The 18,151-nt window shown below is 34.7% G+C and overlaps 1 protein-coding gene across 1 annotated transcript; it reads right to left on the minus strand.

Moving 5' to 3' along the window:
- Positions 1-1,802: 1,802 nt before the first annotated feature.
- Positions 1,803-17,748, minus strand: LOC110027965 (cytochrome P450 97B2, chloroplastic-like). The gene is given in 12 exon segments (XM_020729672.1): positions 1,803-2,204; positions 2,741-2,890; positions 3,526-3,554; positions 3,557-3,586; positions 5,275-5,366; positions 5,887-5,975; positions 6,095-6,181; positions 6,466-6,525; positions 6,722-6,779; positions 16,710-16,820; positions 16,872-17,133; positions 17,592-17,748. Coding segments are annotated over 12 exon segments (1,353 nt in total). The 3' UTR covers positions 1,803-1,976.
- Positions 17,749-18,151: the final 403 nt, after the last annotated feature.

Consider the following 18,151-nt stretch of genomic DNA (forward strand, 5'->3'; position numbering starts at 1 on the left):
ATAATAATTTGTGATGATTTGAACTTTGATCTTCATTTATTTTTTGATCTGGCCGATTGAAATGTTAAAACTTGTTGAGAATATGTTCTTAAATGAGATATGATTTCTACAACATAGAGAGAATCACATTTGATTTCATGAGAGATTATATTATCCATGAGATTGGGTGCAAATAAATGGAGAAATATACTTTGTTGGATGCAGAATTAGAGATTTTAATATGAAGATTAAAATCTCAAATTTGGTTTGGTTGATTGGAAACTAATTCGAGATTGTTAGCCCTCAGGGGAGAGAGTAGTGGGAGCTCCGGAGTGGCAACCGATATCCTCCAAGCCTAACCACAGAATTAGGGACCAAACTCTGGATTAGTCAATGTTTTTTATAGCACTCGGAAGAGGGTAAAGAATAAGATTGCCCATACTTTACACAAAACAGTTTTTATTTATATTTTCAAATGATTTCAATTTCTTCACAAACCATATACTCATTGTAAAGGGAAATGATATTTTCTTAAATTTAAACTTTTCGTCTTAACAAAAAATTTAATTTAATTTTCACAATTTTACTTTTGAAAGTTTAGTATTTAGTTTAGTTTAATTTCTGTCATCTTGTATCTGCATTTTAATTAGCATTCACCTGAATAGTAAATTTTCAAACTTCGCACTTAACTTTTATTTTTTTTTATTTTTATTATGAAATAATTTCCATAATTTACTTTAAGATTTTACAACTTCCTGTGGGATTGATATCTAGGACTCCATTAGAGTCTTTTATTACTTGAATGATATGTATACTTGCGTTGATATTTAAGAGAGATTTGATAGTTTAAAAAGAATTTTAAAGGATAAATTATATTTATAAAAAGTGTTTTGTTATGATTATATTGCATATTTATTATAAATATGTCTGCATCAAGTTTTTTGCACAGTTAAATGGTGTATAAATATTTGCATATACAAATCTTCTTGTCATAGTACATAGTCATCAACAATTCCTTAGTTACACACACATGATATATATATATATATATATATATATATAGGTATTCTAAATTTATACAAATTTTTATATTTAGCTCATTTAATATTAGATACTTATGGCAAGTGATGATGGTGCACGATAATGAAGGTGGAATTGATTCTACGTATAGTAAGGGATGGGGGTGACCTGCATTGCTCGACAAGGGTGGCCATAACATGCAATGTTTATTTAGTGTCTAGCTACAGCGATGGTGTTGGAGTAGGAGGTATTTGAGACGGAGTTCTCGCTAGCTATAGCGATTAGTGGTGGTTAGTGTTTGCTGTCAGAATTGTATGAAATGATTTTATTTTGAGAAATATTACTAAAATCTTTGCAAATACTTTAAAAAAATTTCATTTCAAGGAAAATGTAAATTAACTTATTTTAAAAATTAAATTAAATTATCAAGAACATAAAACCAAAAAGGCATGATAAAACGACATCTATTAAACTTTTTGGGTACTTGATCGACTTTAATTAGAAATATATATGCATCATTTATACCAAATATCAAATCTAAGTTCTTAATCAATAAATCAAAGTAACTTAATTTTTTTTTATTTTTTTATTTTATTATATTTTATTTTAAAATATAAATGTTTGACAAGTTCATTTAAGTTAGAAATACCTAAAAATTATTATCTTCAAAAAGAAAAATTATTTATTTTTAGAAACAAAAAATAAAACCAGTAAAAGCACACTTAATAAACATATTATTAAAAATAAAATTTGTTAACCATTTCGGCAAATTTTAAATTTAGCCTTAAGTTTTGGAAAACATAAAAATGAAATCAGTTGGTACTCCAACAACACTTTATAGTTATCAACCATAATTTCAAGAACCAAAAAAAAATGAAAAAAAAAATTTACTTCTTCACATTCTTAAATATTTTTGGTAATCCATTCAATGTAAAAACGTTGATGTATCAGTGAAGCATGAAATGACGCCCTTCTAACTAAATAGGTGATTTTCTTCTTCCCCTTATTTTGCACCACAACCCATTTTTAGTATGGATAGTTGCTCCTGTTACTAGTTTTACATCATCTGGTGATCCTTTGAGCTCAACATCAAACTTTTGTAAGATCAGAGCTAGCGCCACAGTTGATTCAAGTAGGGCAAATTGATCGCCAACACATTTGCGTTGCCCTCCACCGAATGGCAGGAAGGAGAAGTCTGCCATTACCTACCATGTTAAAGCATCACATGACTTAAAAACTATAACCCGTTCTGAATTTGGATCCGTCCAAACAAATATAATGTGGCCCCCACCACACCGGGGCCTATATAACACATATCGGATCAAATTTAAATGGTAAATCATTTTAGCATGCTACCAAAATATAGGTAATAGGAAGTGTCAAAATAGTCCCAAAATATTTACAGGGGCATTTTTAGTCCCGGAGTCTATAAATGGGTCATTTCTTTCCCCGGACTTTTTAAGTTTGGGCGAAAATAATCCATTCCTGAGACTATTTAAGCCTATATTTTAAAAAATATGGGGACTAAAGTAGCAGTTTTCTAAACTCCAGGATCAGGGGAGTATTTTAGTACTTTTCTCTAAAATTAATATTTTTTAGCCCTCTTCAAGCTCTCTCCCAACACAACCATAAGTCTAAAGGAGGCACTTTTGGCGGGATGGGAGGAGATAGGTAGAGCCAAAAATGTATGGTAAAAGCACGCAGCACTGCAGCTATTAAGGAAGCTAAGGTAGAAATAAACCTCATTGGGGTAAAATGCTCCGGGACTTCGGGTAGGATCAAACCCTTTCCATCCCCTGATGCCATCACTTGTCTTGGGAATCAGAAACCTTTCAGGTTCAAATTCATTAGGTTGATCCCAAAAATATGGCGACCTATGAAGATTGTATATCTGATAAAAAATTTCTTAGTTTAATGATAAATCAGAAGATGTTACAAAAGATAAGAAAACTACTTCTCTGGTTCAGAATAGCACGAGAATATTTCAAAAAAATAAGAATAATCAGATGGGACTGCAACATACAATGCCAATGCAGTTACATTTGGAGGAGGAAAGTGGATTCTGCCAATTTGAATAAATATAGGTTTTTCCTAAAGAAATTATATTTTTTTACAGGAGCATTTAGATATTATTTCAGATGGGCCTAACAAACGAGTAAATAAATAAAATCAGTGATCGAAGTTGAATAATTCCAAGTTTGCGTAAATTTCATTTAAATTGACGTCCCACAAGTCACAAGACAACTGCTTCTAATACAGAGATAATCTAGCAGTAAAATCGTAACAAGCAGGAAACCAGCTTAGTCTATTTCAATGGACAGAATTAGACATTCTAAAGAAGTAGAAATTGTAAAGATATATATATATATATATATCTGTGTGTGTGCGCGCCCGCGCGCTCTATTTCACTAGCAAGATTGGCTCATAAATGAAGCTAAACCAAGATGTCTCCTTTTCATTGTTTACGTGTAAATCGATTGGCTCAATGTTCCTGCACAGTAGTAAAAAAGACGAAAACAAACTTACAGAAATAAAAATATCAGTCCCAGCAGGAATTCATATCCTTCCTCATCACCTTTGTATCCTCCTGAACAAGCATGCAAGCATAATCAAATTTGGAAGAATGAAATAAGTGGAAGAGACACTTAAAATAATAATAATAATTCAAAATAGACTACTGGCCCAACCATTTAAGGTAGATAAACTGTAAGAACTAGTGATAATGATGTAAGCTCACAAAATAGGACTATCCCGACTAGTCGACAGTATGTTTTATAATGTTCATGTATGCTGAAACAATTGGTATTTCTATGCCTATTTATCAAAAACATGTGCAAAAAAAGAAAAAGAGGAAAAGTGTAAGAAATTAAATGATTATATTTTATGTGCATTCAAGTGAAATTATAAATGCCTACGGACATATATAATTATTCATTGTGTTTGATACGCTTGAACAGATTTAACTAAATGAAAGTACAAGTGAAAGTGGAATTATAAGGAGTAAAGACAATCTGAGCAAGTGAGGGTATAAATTGAAAGAGGGAGGGGGAAACGTAAAATATTGAAGTAAAATGATATGTAATATTTTATTTATGACACATATTAAGAGAAATATTTATTTTATTGCATTTGAAACATGTTTTCAGTTGTTATTAATTTTCATACTGACGGCAGTTATTAGAAATAGCAAGTGACATGTTGAGAATTTATATTATTTTACCTGAAATAAATCTTACTATTCATATGAGCAGTAATATTATTTCGTTAATTTTGAAATAAGTTATACAATTGTTTGTCAAGGTACAACTAAAGTTATTTCTTAATTTATCATTATTAGTTTCAAGAAACTTCTATCTTAACATTCTCATTTTACCCTCAACTTGATTTAATTATTTCTCAATCCTAATACCTATAATATATCCAAGATAATTCTTGCTTAATACAATTAACCTTTAATACTTCTTGAAAATCTCTTATTAGATGATACTCCTTTAGAGACTTCTTAAATTTAACCATTCAACTTCAACTCATTTATTTTTTCATTCAATTATATGATAGATCAAACTATCAAAGCCTATCACCCTCAAGGTAACAATTTTGCTTCCGTAAATATTGACTGATAATTTACCAATTTGATTATTATGAATTGCATAAAATCAAAAACATAGTATTTAATAAATATTTTAATTGAAGTTATGTTAACAAAAAAATAAATTATGTTGCTTGGATGAGTACAACAAAGGATTAAAAATTTATTATTAATGGGGCTAGAAAAATTTATGCTTAATGATGTGAGCATAAAAAAATAAAACCAAAAATATAAAATAACTTGGTTGTACAAAAGACAAACATAAATTGATATTAACACCTCATGTTGGGCTCCAAATGAATGAATGAATGAAGGGATTTTTACAAATTTAACATTAATGGATGACATAAAACTAATGATGATGAAACTCAATACAAAACTAATTTTGGGAAACTAAGGGCTTGTTTGAGATTATCTTTTTCTTTTCTTTTTAAAAACATGTTAGTATGGTGTTTTTTTATATGTTTTTATTTTTGTTTCTAAAAACAAATTAAAATGATTTTAAAAACACTCAAAAAAAAGTTAAGTGTTTTAAAAAACAACCATATCTTATTTAAACAGGCCAAACATATTTTGTTTCAAATCAAAACATAAACAAAATAAAATAAAAGCAGAAAATAAAAATAGAAGTGATCCCAAATGGTACCTAAGATTTTGCCTACGAATTACAAATGAGATGATCATACCAGGCAGTTTATCAGGTTGGAGAGAACGTCTTATCAAAAGAGGCGGTTGAGGGTACAAGCGAAGAGCTTCTGCAATGACAAGCCGAATGTACCTGAAAGGAAATGTGCCAAAATGACCTATAATAAACCAATACACTTGATGATTCTCAAAACACAACAAGATGATGAAGATAAATGAGAATAATGGATCACAAAAAGAAAAGAATTTTTCAAAACGGATTCTGAAATCAGTAGATACACAATTTCCCAGATGAACTCGATTTTTGAAAGATGAGCTAACATATTCTATTGATTACCACTAGGCTGACAAAAAATTCAACGAGAACCTGATCCCCAAGAAAGCAGTTAAGTGGACATCCTTTTTCAGTTGACTATATAGAAGATCAATATTTATAGTCTTGATTTAGGGCTACCGCACTGCAGTACAAAGAAACAGAGAGACAAGAAGGATTTGCATGAAATCACTGGTTGATAATCCACAAGCTTCTAAGCAAAACACAATTGGGGGAACCATATGGCTCAACATCTAGGCACTTGGCATGTTATCTGTTCAAATAAAAATTACAACAAATCGATGACTCCTTCAAAACTAGTGCAAACTCATTTACTTACTCCAAATTTTTAAGGCATTCAAGAGTAGTTCTCTTTTCACCAAGAACAGAATCTACCACTTCCTGTGCCTTTCTCATTTTGGATGGGTTCTGCCAGTTCAAAATTGCCAGATTTCAATATAATTCAATTCATTAAATTCAAAAGCCGGATATTTGCGAAATTGTATCTTTTAAGTGGAAATAAGCACAGCAGGAAAACCATCAATTACCTGAGCAAGAAGAAAAACAGCCCAAGTAAGAACAGCAGCAGTAGTTTCATGTCCAGCAATAAGCATAGTCATAAGATCATCCCTAAGCTGTTAAATGAATTTTTCAAATGAGACTGAAAAAAAATAATTATTCCAAAACCCATGAATCCTGATTTGCTATTCTTTTGAGACCAGTAGGCTATATTAATAAAGAAACGACTGTAAAAAACTCAAAGAACAATCAATCCAAGATTAATTTAATGAGCGAGACAGTTGAACTACTTACACTGATTCAAACTTCTTCAGATGTTTACAAGGGTGTGCATTCATGCTTATGCAGGTTTCAATCTATTTCAGTACAACAGGAATTAAGAAAAGAGTCAAAGATTTACCTGACGATCATCAACATCAGCTCCACGCATATCAACAAGAAACCTCAATAAGCTTGCATCCTGCAAATTCCATTGCATATAACACATTAATTTATATTTATGATGCTTATTTTGACATTAAATTATTATTGTTGCTGATAATTAATGCATCCTGCAAATTTCCATTGCATACAACACATTAATCTATATTTATGATGTTCATTTTGACATTAAATTATTATTTTTGTTGATAATTAATAGATACAGCCAACCTGACCTTTAGAGACGAGTAATCTCTTTTCTGAAGTTTTTCTACATCAGCTTCCTGACAAGGGCTTCAAAATCAGATCCTGGGTTAAAAAATAATAATAGGAAATCTCTTGGTTTACTACAGAATGATGCAAGAGAGATACGGCTAATAGATAACACTTATAATGAGATTCTTCACAGAACCAAAAACCATATCACTCATACAGAATCGTCAAAACCAGCTACTAGGGGCCAGCTTTAAGAATTCATCATCATTTCTTTCAAATTAGGCGAGTCATCATTGTCCTACCCATTTTCCTTCCCGCCCATACCTATGGCACTGTTGCCATTTGGCCAACTTATTTCATATTATCTATCATTTTTTATATAAAGCCAATAGTACATATAATAAATGAAACGAGTAGAACATAAAGTAATTATTAAGAATTATAGTATGACAGAAAAAACATAATATAAAAACATAGAATATGATAATAGCATAGAATAGAGTATCTATCTAATAATGAATAAATCCTCCTAACCCCCTCATAAGTCAAGAATACCAAAGTTGTTTTGTAGATTCTTGTGCTCTTGTTAAAACCTTACAAACCTTGATGAGTGAAGAAATATTTCTTTCGTATTCCTATCTCACCTACAAAGTAATATTGTGCTTCGATACTCAAGTTACAAATAACCGAAGCTCTTGAATGCTAAGAATATAGGTCACTTGCACCCTCAACAAAAGGAAGAGCATAAGCAGCTAATACAATTAGTTGATCTGGAACACGTTCTTGGTTGTGAAGTTAGCAGCTTGCACTTGGAATAAAGGCATCAACAACAAGGGAAGGCAAAAATTTAATGACAAGATCAAAAATTGGTTCATAACTTTGTATCTAAAGGTTGAATCCAAAAATATCATTCGGGTCACTGCCAAGGAATAAAGCTTTGGTAGGATGAAAGGAATGAGGGAAAATAGGAGAAAGAGAAGAAAGAGTAAGTCACAAGTAATGTTAATTCTTTGAGAATAGGTTCAATAGTCTTTTCTATGAAAATGACCCTCCTATTCATACATCATAGAGGAGTCCAATGTCCCTTCACTTAATGGAAACGTTACAATGAATTTAGGAGTCATTACACATTTACATATTTCTAACCGACTTTAACATCTTTTGACCCTGGTAATCGCTATTCGCGCAGTTCCACATCTGTAACTTCCCCTGAAACCATTTCATATTCGTAAATGCTCAACTTGGTAGTTTGGCCTTCCGTCAGTCGGGTGAAAGTCATTCTACCAAATGACAGATCTTCGGTTGACTTTTCCGAATCGTGAAGACTCATTGTTCTCATGAAGGGTTATTCCATCAGGCAGAGGGTGCATCACCGTAATAAGATAGGTGTCTTCCTTCGTATAATAAATTTTTATAGAATGTTAAGTGAAAGTTCCGCTAAGTAATCTTTGATCTTATGAATGCACTTGCATCAGCTAAGTTGTTGTCGGTCTAGGTGTCTGGTGTTCATTGGTTAGAACAAACTTTCATTCGATCAACCCATGATTCGATCAAATGAAATGACGTTATATAACTCGACCCTTTGCTGCTTTGTTCACATGATCTATTGAATCTCCTCAAGATTCGTACAGTCACATTTCCTCTGTATATATTTAGTTCTCCGATTCTATTTCTTTGAAAGTGAAAATCATCATAAGAATAGGAGAATTAAATAAAATAATTATTTATTTAATGAGTAATAAGTCCTATCAATAATTGCACTCCTTGAATTATCATGCCGCTTTTCCCTATAAACTGGGCGCAATCTGCGCTTCCATCCATTATTTCCAAAATTATCTCGCCTTTCAGTCGTTTGTCGCAGAGGATGAGGATATCGGGTGCTAAAAAACCTATGAACGAGGATGCCATGATGGGGCTTTTAGGTTCTTATTTCTAAGATTCACACTTCGAGGGGTGAAAAAAAGAGAATTGGAGAGTTCTCAACCAGTTTTGAAGAAAAAAACTACTGGGAGGCTCAATCGACTAAAAATAAAACAGGAGATGAGAAGCGGACAACTAATACCAAAGGGCCTGCCCAAGGGACCAGGTCTAATGGGTCCAATTTGATTAAAAAGATAGTGACAAAGAAGCAGAAGGTAGAGGTGATTGCAGAGTTTTTTGACTTGCTACCCCTATTAGAGGTAGGGAGTTGGACGGGAGTGTGCATCACTGATGCGTCTGTCTTGGCACTTCATCCACTACGTTAGCGACCGTCACAACTGTCACCTCCGAATGCGAGTCTACAGAGGTGGTCGCGCAAGCTCCACTGCCAGAAGGTGCCTTGCCTCAGCCTTCAGTCGACGCGACAATTCAGGGTGATGTTCCTTCGCCTATTGGGGAGAGTCTCCATACGTCGGACATAGAGAGATTGATAGGTAATTTTTCTTAATTATTTGGTTTTTCCTGTCCACTCTAGTGACCAGCTCTGATGTTGCAAACAAAATCGTGGGAATCATTGACTCCTAGCACGGAGGAGCAGGGCAATCATCCGCATCAGAGGTGTGTGTTTGACCTTCCGCCACTCCCCATGTGAAGAAAAACCCGTCCAACACATGCCTCCCACTGACCCATATCGGGAAACGGATGGTTGGAGGGCATCACAAGAATCGTTTAAATGACGCATGTGTAATAACAAATTTAATGAAAAATTTCATAAAAATTTTGACAACCTAAAATCTACCCCAAATTTCAAATCTCTCAGATTTCAATTGAATTAATTTTATAAAATTCTACGCGTCAGCGATCAATTCAATATATAAAACTATATTTAAATTATGAATGAAATGAAAATTATAAAAATCAAAAGTTATAAGTTAAATTAAATTAATTAAATCTTAATTAACCATCCCTAATTTCGGTTAATGTTTTTAAACGACCTATCCCATGCGATATATTCTTTAGATGGTGTTGAATGGGAAATCTCCATTCCATAGAATTCAAACCCTCTCCTCTCACCCTCTCAATTTTGCTCGCACGTCCGTCCCTCCCTCTCTGTCGTGCTCGACAGAAGCTCATATGAGAAGCTGCAATTGTAGCTCAGCCCGCAGAAGCGAACAGAAAGGGGCGAGCGGCCCAATGGAGTCTCACAAGTTGCAAAGTGTCGATGCCTATTTCCCCTCCTCCAATTTCTTCTTCTCACGATAGTAGCCCTCGAGTACTTGTAGCAGCACGAACTGAGAGGCTTACAAAGTGCTACAACCGGTAATGAATCCCTTATTCACGCTATACATTCACTTCTTTCCACTTGCTTCCATTTTGTGATTTGTCTCATCTTTTGTGCATTTGTTTACGATAGTTGTCGCAAAAGCCAAACTTGTGTCGGAAGTGTCGTAAGTGGTTTGTGAGTTTCCGTAGGAATTTTAGCACGAAATCAGCGAAGGGGAAAGAAGATTGAAGGGTTAAGAAGAAGAGGGAAGATATTTGGCAGCTTCGAAAAGACGGATTTGTACCGAGAAGCTGATTTAAGGTAGGAATAATGTTTTTTAGGTTAAATTACTTTATAAGCCGAAAATTTATAAAACCTTAAGATACTAACAAAATTTAGGTTGTTTACCTGAAGCGACAAGTTCAAGGCAAGTGTGTAGAAGATTGTCGTAGGAAGGCTTTTATATAACATAATCTTATGTTAATTTAAAAAAAATAATTCAATTTATGAAAATTACTTGAATTTTAAAGAATAATGTTATTGCATACAAGTTATTAAGCTCAGCATAAAAGTCACCGTAACTTCCAGCTAGTTATCAAAGAGTAAGATTTTAGAATGACAACTTAGTTGAGATTAGATTTCTAAATTTTAGTAATTTTCTTTATTTGAAATTATATGTTTGACTCTGTGTACTCTAGTTTGGTTTGATTTTTCATATTATCAGATTAGAAAAGATATGCATGACAGAAAAATATATAAAATATGCATGAGATAAATGATATGCATAATAGACATAATATGCAAGATATATATATGATAAGCATAGCATGATAGGAAACATACATGCATGATAAACATGATAAAAATAATATGTATGATATAAAATATATGCATAAGATAAAAAATTTGTATAATATGAGAGTTATGTATGATGGATAGTTATACAACAAAGTAAATATGTATATTAGTAGATGCATATGATGTCTCAGAATAATATATGCTATGAAGATTGAAATAGCCATACATGAATGCTTGTATGCACATTTCAAAGGAAGATTTCACCACCTCATGATACAAGCAGGAGAAGTGTGTGTACCCGTGCGCGTAGAGTTTTTCTACCAACCCAAATCATTATGATAGTTAAATCAATAACCGCTCTGCCGACGGGATAATATCGATCATAGTTGAGTAGAACAGAACTTACCTCCCAGACAACTGTGATGTTTACATTGCTAACTGATGTACTGATAGAATAATATCAGCCATAAAATAAACCATAAACAATTATGATGTTTATATCGCTAACAGCTGTATCGACGACGTAATATTAAACAAAGGTGTATTAGATTTTGTCGACGGTAATCCTCACAGAGACAAATGCGTATGTAAATAATATAAAGTAAAGTAAAGTAAAGATAAAGTAAATGCATATAGAAGTTTGAGTATTTTAATTTAGAAAATGTCATTAATAAATGCTTGAATATATCAGATTTCTAAGAGAAATATGAAAGATTACCATATTCTAATATTTCTTATAGAGATTAAAAAAACATCATGTATTGAATTTTTTTTCTTGGGTTACTGCAGTTTAGACGTGTTTACTCTTAGGCTATCTTTAGATAACTCATTATTCTAGTTTAATATTTTTTTCAGCTTTTAAGTATTTTGAACAACATGAATAAAGGAGCAAAATTTGTATAGAAAACAATAACAAATGAAAAAGTATAAATTTCTACTTGTTAATTTTATTTGCTTTCTTCAGTAGTTCTTATATATATTGTTTGAATATTAAACTGTTAGTAATAGAAATAAAATAAAAGAAAATTGATTTCACTGTCCGACCATTTGTTTTTGTCTTGCTTAATTCCAAGCTCCAGGTATAGATCGTGACAAAAGTTGTATCAGAGAAGAGACGAAGATCAGAACAGAGATTTAGATGAGATTTGAAGTTTAGATCAGAGCAAGAGGTTTAAATTAAATAACACAAATCTTAATGAAAGTGTTAATAAGATAATTTTTTCACAAGAAACAGACTTTGTAATCTCTTCATGCTTCATCCTCATAATATATATAATTGATGTAAAATACATGAGTTTCGAGGAAGCCATTTTATAAGGAGAGGAGATTGTAAAAGCTAATGTTTTAGAAATTTGATAAAAATATTGACGACCTAAAATGTGCCCCAAATTTTAGATCCCTCGAATTTTAATCGAATAAATTTAATAAAATTCTACCCGTCAAATTGATCAATTAAATACATAATATTATATTTAAATTATGAATGAATTGAAATTTATAAAAATTAGACGTTACAAGTTTAAATAAATTAATTAAACCTTAACTAATCAAATTCTACCGGGGTGCTTCTTTTTCCAACCCTGAAAATGATGTAAAACTAGAAGATATTGCTTCCGTAATCATGAATAATGTTCCTAACCGACCTATCCCACGCGATATATTCTCTAGATGGCATCGAATGGGGAAATCCCCATTAAAGAGCATTCAAACCCTCACATCTCCCTCTCTCAGTTTCGCTCGCACGTCCCTCCCCTCCATCTCCGTTGTACTCGGCAGAAGTTCCTATGAGGAGTTGCGATTGCAGCTCAATCCACAGACTAGAACAGAAATAGGTGAGCGCCCAGTGGAGTCGCACGAGTCGTATAGTGTTGAATCCTATTTCCCATCTTGCAATTTCTTCTTCCTGCAATAGTAGTGTCTGGCTGCTGTGTTTAATCCTATTTTTACCACTTCAAACAATTGTAATGGTTAGATCACTAACCGTTTTGCCGACGGGATAATATCAGCAATGTATGGATAGACCAAAGCTTACCTCCCTAGACAAATGTGATGTTTACATTCCTAACTGTTGTATTGATGGGATAATATTGGCTAGAAGTCAGGTAATAGCATTTCCATCCTAAACAATTGTGTTGTTTATATGGCTAAACACTATACCGACGGGGCAATATCGGGAAAGAGAGATTTTATTGACGGTAAACCTCACAATATAAAGTAAAAATAAAGTAAATGCATATAAAAAATTAAGAATTTTCATTTAGAAAAAGTCAATGATACATTCATTAGCATATTCTCATATTTCTTAGAAAAATATGAAAGATTAGTAAATTCCAATACTTCTTATAGAGATATAAGAGATCAGCATGCATATTGAATTTTTTTCATTGGGTTACTGTAGTTTAGTAATGTGAAACATTTGGGTTATCTTTAGATAACTCATTACATTGTTTTATATTATTTTTAGGTTTTAAGCAATTAAAAAAGATGAATAGAAGAGCAAATAAGTATAGAAAACAAGAACAACAAATAGAAAAATACAAATTTGTACTTGTTAATTTTAATTGATTTCTTTAGTGGCTCTTCAAGTTTATATTTGAATATTAAACTGTTAGTAGTACAAATAGAATAGAAGAGAACTAATTTTCATCGTCCGACCGTCAGTTGTCATTTTGGTTGCTTCCAAGGCCTGGACTGGGTCATGACAGCATTGACGAGACCGTGTACTCCTTTTGCCCGGGTAGTAGGCCTTCAGAGGGAGACTGTCATATGGGATTTGAGGGCAGAGTTAGCAGTCTTCTATGCAGATATGGAGACCCTCCTGACAAAAATGGCAAGTCTTCAGGGCGAGCTGGCGGAAATCTGAGTGGATAGTTTGATCTCCCATGTCCTGGTGGAGGAAGAGAGGATAGAAAAATACAAGCTTGGTGGGTGTGTGTTGTACTTTAATTTGGTGAGTTGGGTTTTGGTGTTGCTCAAATCGGAGGACTACCAAGCAGTAAATTAGTTTTTATTATATATAAAATTTTAACTTCTGCCCAATTTCAAAAAAATTTAATCGTGCATCCTCTATTTTTGCACCGCAGTGATGTATTTTTCAAATTCCAATGTAAGCATTTGGGACGTTTTGACTTCCTAGTGCGTCCTATATATATGGTTGAGCAGAGATTTTGTAAAAACTTTTCATTTTTCACTTTTCATTCCTTAGGATTGGTTTCGCTAAGAGCTTGATGGCTTCTAAAAATATTCCTCACATGTTTGGTTCAATAAGGTCGACTGGAAGAGTGCGGAAGTCCGAACTACCAATTAAGTGTGAGACTAACTGATCTTTTATCAGGACGACTCTTGGTGGGGGCTACTGCTACCCCTTTGCACAGAGCTTTGGTCGGTTTTCAACCACTATAAAGTGACCTTGACCTAGATTAAGCTGAATTATATCGCTACAGTCATGACTTATGTGATTTATTGGCGCAGTGGATGTCTCATTGTCTCAAGGGTTCTTTTCCCACATGTTCTCCTTTAGGGTGGAATCGGCTGCAGACATCGTCTTTGGCTCAACTTGGATGATTCATCTGATCGATTTTGAAAACAATATAAAGAATTGGAAGCTTTAGTCTTTTAGGGGCAGTTGCGAGAGTTGGGGCAATGTGACTAGGGTGATCGGTGGCCCGTACAAGAAGGGATTCCACCTCGGCTTAAAGCATTTGAATCGGATGTCCTGAACAAGTAGTTTTCTGTCATTCAATACACCGACCCCCAAATTGTCAATTAGGTACTGAACCCGAGCAAAAATTCTCCGATGACCCTAAAGATGTGGGCCGCTGATGAGGCAGGTGGATAAGGCTGTCAAACTTTCAAGTCTTAATGCGACCCAACGTCAGAATGTTTCATGTGGTCATCTTTCTTTATTGCGACCAAACATCAAAATATTTTGTGTGATCGTCTTTCTTTTAACGTGATCAAGCATAGGAACACTTCTTTTGGTCATCTTTTTTGATAATCCAGTTCCCAGAGTCTTGCTTAATTTGAAATCTATCAATCTTTCAATTTCCCACGCGTTGTTTTAATTCAAAGGTTATAATACCACAATTGGTTGTTTGCAATAAAGCATAAAATTATATGAAGTAAGATTATTTTTCTCAAACAGAGGTACAAAGTAGTTTCTTTCAAGGAAAACACTTTTTAAGATCATCTTCACTTAATGTTCGGTAAATCATTGTCCAAGTATATAATTTCAGCTTGTAAGCACCTAGGGCGACTTATTGGTCAATAATGAATGGACCGGTCCAAGTTTGGTCGAGCTTGCCGACCATCTATCCGCTCGCGACTGGATCTACTTTCTTTAGAATTAAGTCGTCGGGTGAGAATGTCCTTTCTCGGACACTTTTGTTGTAGTATCGAGAAGTTCTTCTTTTTATCTCTTTCTGTCAGAGTACCGTATTAGTTTGAACTTCTTATAGTAGATCAAGGGCGAGCGTCACTCCTTCACTATTTGCGTTCTGCCAGTCGGTAAGATTCTCTTCGTCGAAAGATGTTGCAGTGACGACTCTCTGGATATGAAGATTGTATTCAATTTGCAACATCGCTCCATTCCATGAGAAAGCATATAAGGTATTTGCTCTGTCGCTGATAATGGAGTGGTTCGGACAACCCAAAACACAAATGAGAGTAAATCTACCTAGTTTCCTTTAGCACATTTGACCTTATTCCGTAGAAGATTTAGGATGATATTGTTTGCCGCCTTCGCTTGTTCGAGGGTGATTTAGGGACGTTAATTTAAGGTGATTCCTTGACTTTGAAAGAAGTATCTCATCACCTCACAGGCGAATTGAGACCCATTATCAATTATCAGTATTAAAGGTAAGTCATACCGAAAGATAATGTCTATCCAGATGAAATTCCAAGCAACTTCTGCAGTAATTCGGTGAGAGTTTTAGCTTTTACCATTTGGGAAAATAATCTACGCCAACTAAGAGAAATTTTCACTGCCCCTTCGAGGAAGGAAATGGCGACTAAGAGAAATTTTGGCTGCCCCTTCGAGGAAGGAAACGACCTAAGGATGTTGAGCCCCCAAATAGCCAATGGTTGAGGAATAACTATTAGTTTCAATTTTTGGGCAAATTGGTGCTAAAATCAGACTTACTTATGACACTGCTCGAACCCTCGAGAAAATTCTCTGCATCTTTCATGAGGGTTGGAGAGAAGTAACCTTGTCTCTGGACACAATGTGCTAAGGTCTTTACACGAAAGTGGTTGTCATATTCGCTAGGATGCACCTCAGAAAGATTACTTCCATCTGATTTTTTTCACACACCTCAAGAGAAATGAAATGGTTGACCTTCAAAAAAGTGCCTCCGACAAAGACGTACTAGGCGGCTTTAAACTTGTACCGCCAAGGATCTCTTACTTCCTCGAGGATATTTCCCGTTATTAGGTAATGGACGTAGCAATCCATCCAACATTTTATATCCTAAGCTTCCACTTCCATTGCCTTTAGCTCTTCAATGGCCGGTCAAAAAAGCCTTCATGGCATCTTTCTCCAAAGCATGTTCATTGATAGAAGATTAGCCACTTGGATTTCTTCCCATCCAACATGCTCGATTCAGAAGCTCGTAAACTTTCATATCTCCGTCTTTGCCTTGTTCAAATATTTGACAATCATCTCGTCCCGAACCTCGAATTCTCTATCGATTTCGTTGACAGCAAGTTAAGAATCAGACTTAAAAACAAGATGTCGGATGCCCATTTCAGTGGCTAACCGTAGTTCAGTTATTAGCACTTCATATTCCGTTTGATTATTTGTAAGCTCAAAATCAAGGGTGACTAACTGATAGAGATGCTTCCCAATCTGACTGCATGGAGCCATTTTAATTCCCGCACTTGTTTGGCTGGAGGCTCCATCCACGTATAGAATCCAGATTTGTTCGCCAGTTTTGGCTCCTTCGATGGATTGGAGAAGTCGACTAGGAATTAGACTACAGCTTGAGTCTTAATCGTCGTTCGGGGGATGTAACTGATGTTGTACTTACCAAGTTCCGCAACTCACTTCAGGGCCTTCGGGAGTGTACCAGACGAGTGAGTACAGACTTAAGCGAATGATCGGTAATTTGATGGGATGTGTTTGACAATACAGCCCGAGCCTGCGAGCAAAGATAATCAAAGCAAATGTTAGTTTCTCCATAATTAGATACCTGACCTCGGCTCCCCTAAGAACCCACCTGGTGTAGTAGACCAAGAATTGTTTCTCCAGCTTCACTCGAACTAAAACCAAACTAATGGTTTCTAGCCCGATTCCCAAATACACCGAGAGTTCCTCCTTATGCTTTGGACTTTGCAGCAACGAAGGGGAGACTAGTGACTGCTTCAGACTATGGAAGGCTTGCTCGCATTCGGTCGGCCATTTAAATTTCTTGGCTTTCCTTAATACCTTGAAAGAAGCAATGCTTTTGTCACCTGATTTGGAAATGAATCTACTAAGTGTTGTTATTCGGCCAGTCAGCATCCGCACCTCCTTGGTACTTTGGGGGGAGGGCATATCCAAAAGTGCATTTACTTACTCAGGATTAACTTTTATACCTTCGAGTGATAAGGTACCCTAAGAACTTCCAAGTGAAGCTCCAAAATAACATTTTAACAGGTATAAGTTTATATTATATTTCCTGAGAGCCTGATGATTTTTTTCCATCACTATATATTGTTTGGATGACCTACTTTTAACTAGAATATCATCAACATAGACCTCAGTAATTTTTTTCTTTTTTGTTTAGAAAATATTTTATCCATAAATTGATGTAAAATAGCGCCAGTGTTTTTCAACCCAAAGGGCATTATAGTAAAACAGTACAATACTTCGCTCATAATAAAAGTGATCATTTCAACATCGATCGGGTGCATCTTGATTTAGTGATAACCTGAGAAGACATCCAAAAAACTCATGAAAGAATGTCCGACTGCAGAGTCCACGAGCGAATCGATCCTCGGCAAGGGGTAACTATTCTTGAGGTAAGCTGCGTTTAGATTCGTGAAGTCCACGCACATTCTCCACTTGTCATTAGACTTCTGCACCATAACTACATTAGACATCCATGAGGGGTATTACACCTCCCAGACGAAGCCCGTCTCGTTAAGCTTCTGTACTTCCTCACAAATCGGCCCAACCAATGTCATGTCTGATTGCAGAATCTTCTGTTTCACAAATTGGGCGGATGAGCTGACATTGAGTCAATGATAAGTCACATTTATGGGTTGTCTGGCATCTCAACAGCCAAACAGACAGACATTGCAATTCTCCTGAAGAGTTCGAATCAACAATTCTTTGTGATCTACATCAAAAGTTTCACTAATTACAAAAATTATACAAGGCTTGTCGAGGTATGCAGAGATCTCGATGGTGGCCTCGTTGGTTTCAAGACTCCCTTCCCATTGTTGTTGTATGTCCAACGTCCCTTGTTTCATGCTCCCTGTCGCCCGG

Source organism: Phalaenopsis equestris, unplaced genomic scaffold (genome assembly GCF_001263595.1).
Source record: "Phalaenopsis equestris unplaced genomic scaffold, ASM126359v1 Scaffold000002, whole genome shotgun sequence".
NCBI classification, from domain to species: domain Eukaryota; kingdom Viridiplantae; phylum Streptophyta; class Magnoliopsida; order Asparagales; family Orchidaceae; genus Phalaenopsis; species Phalaenopsis equestris.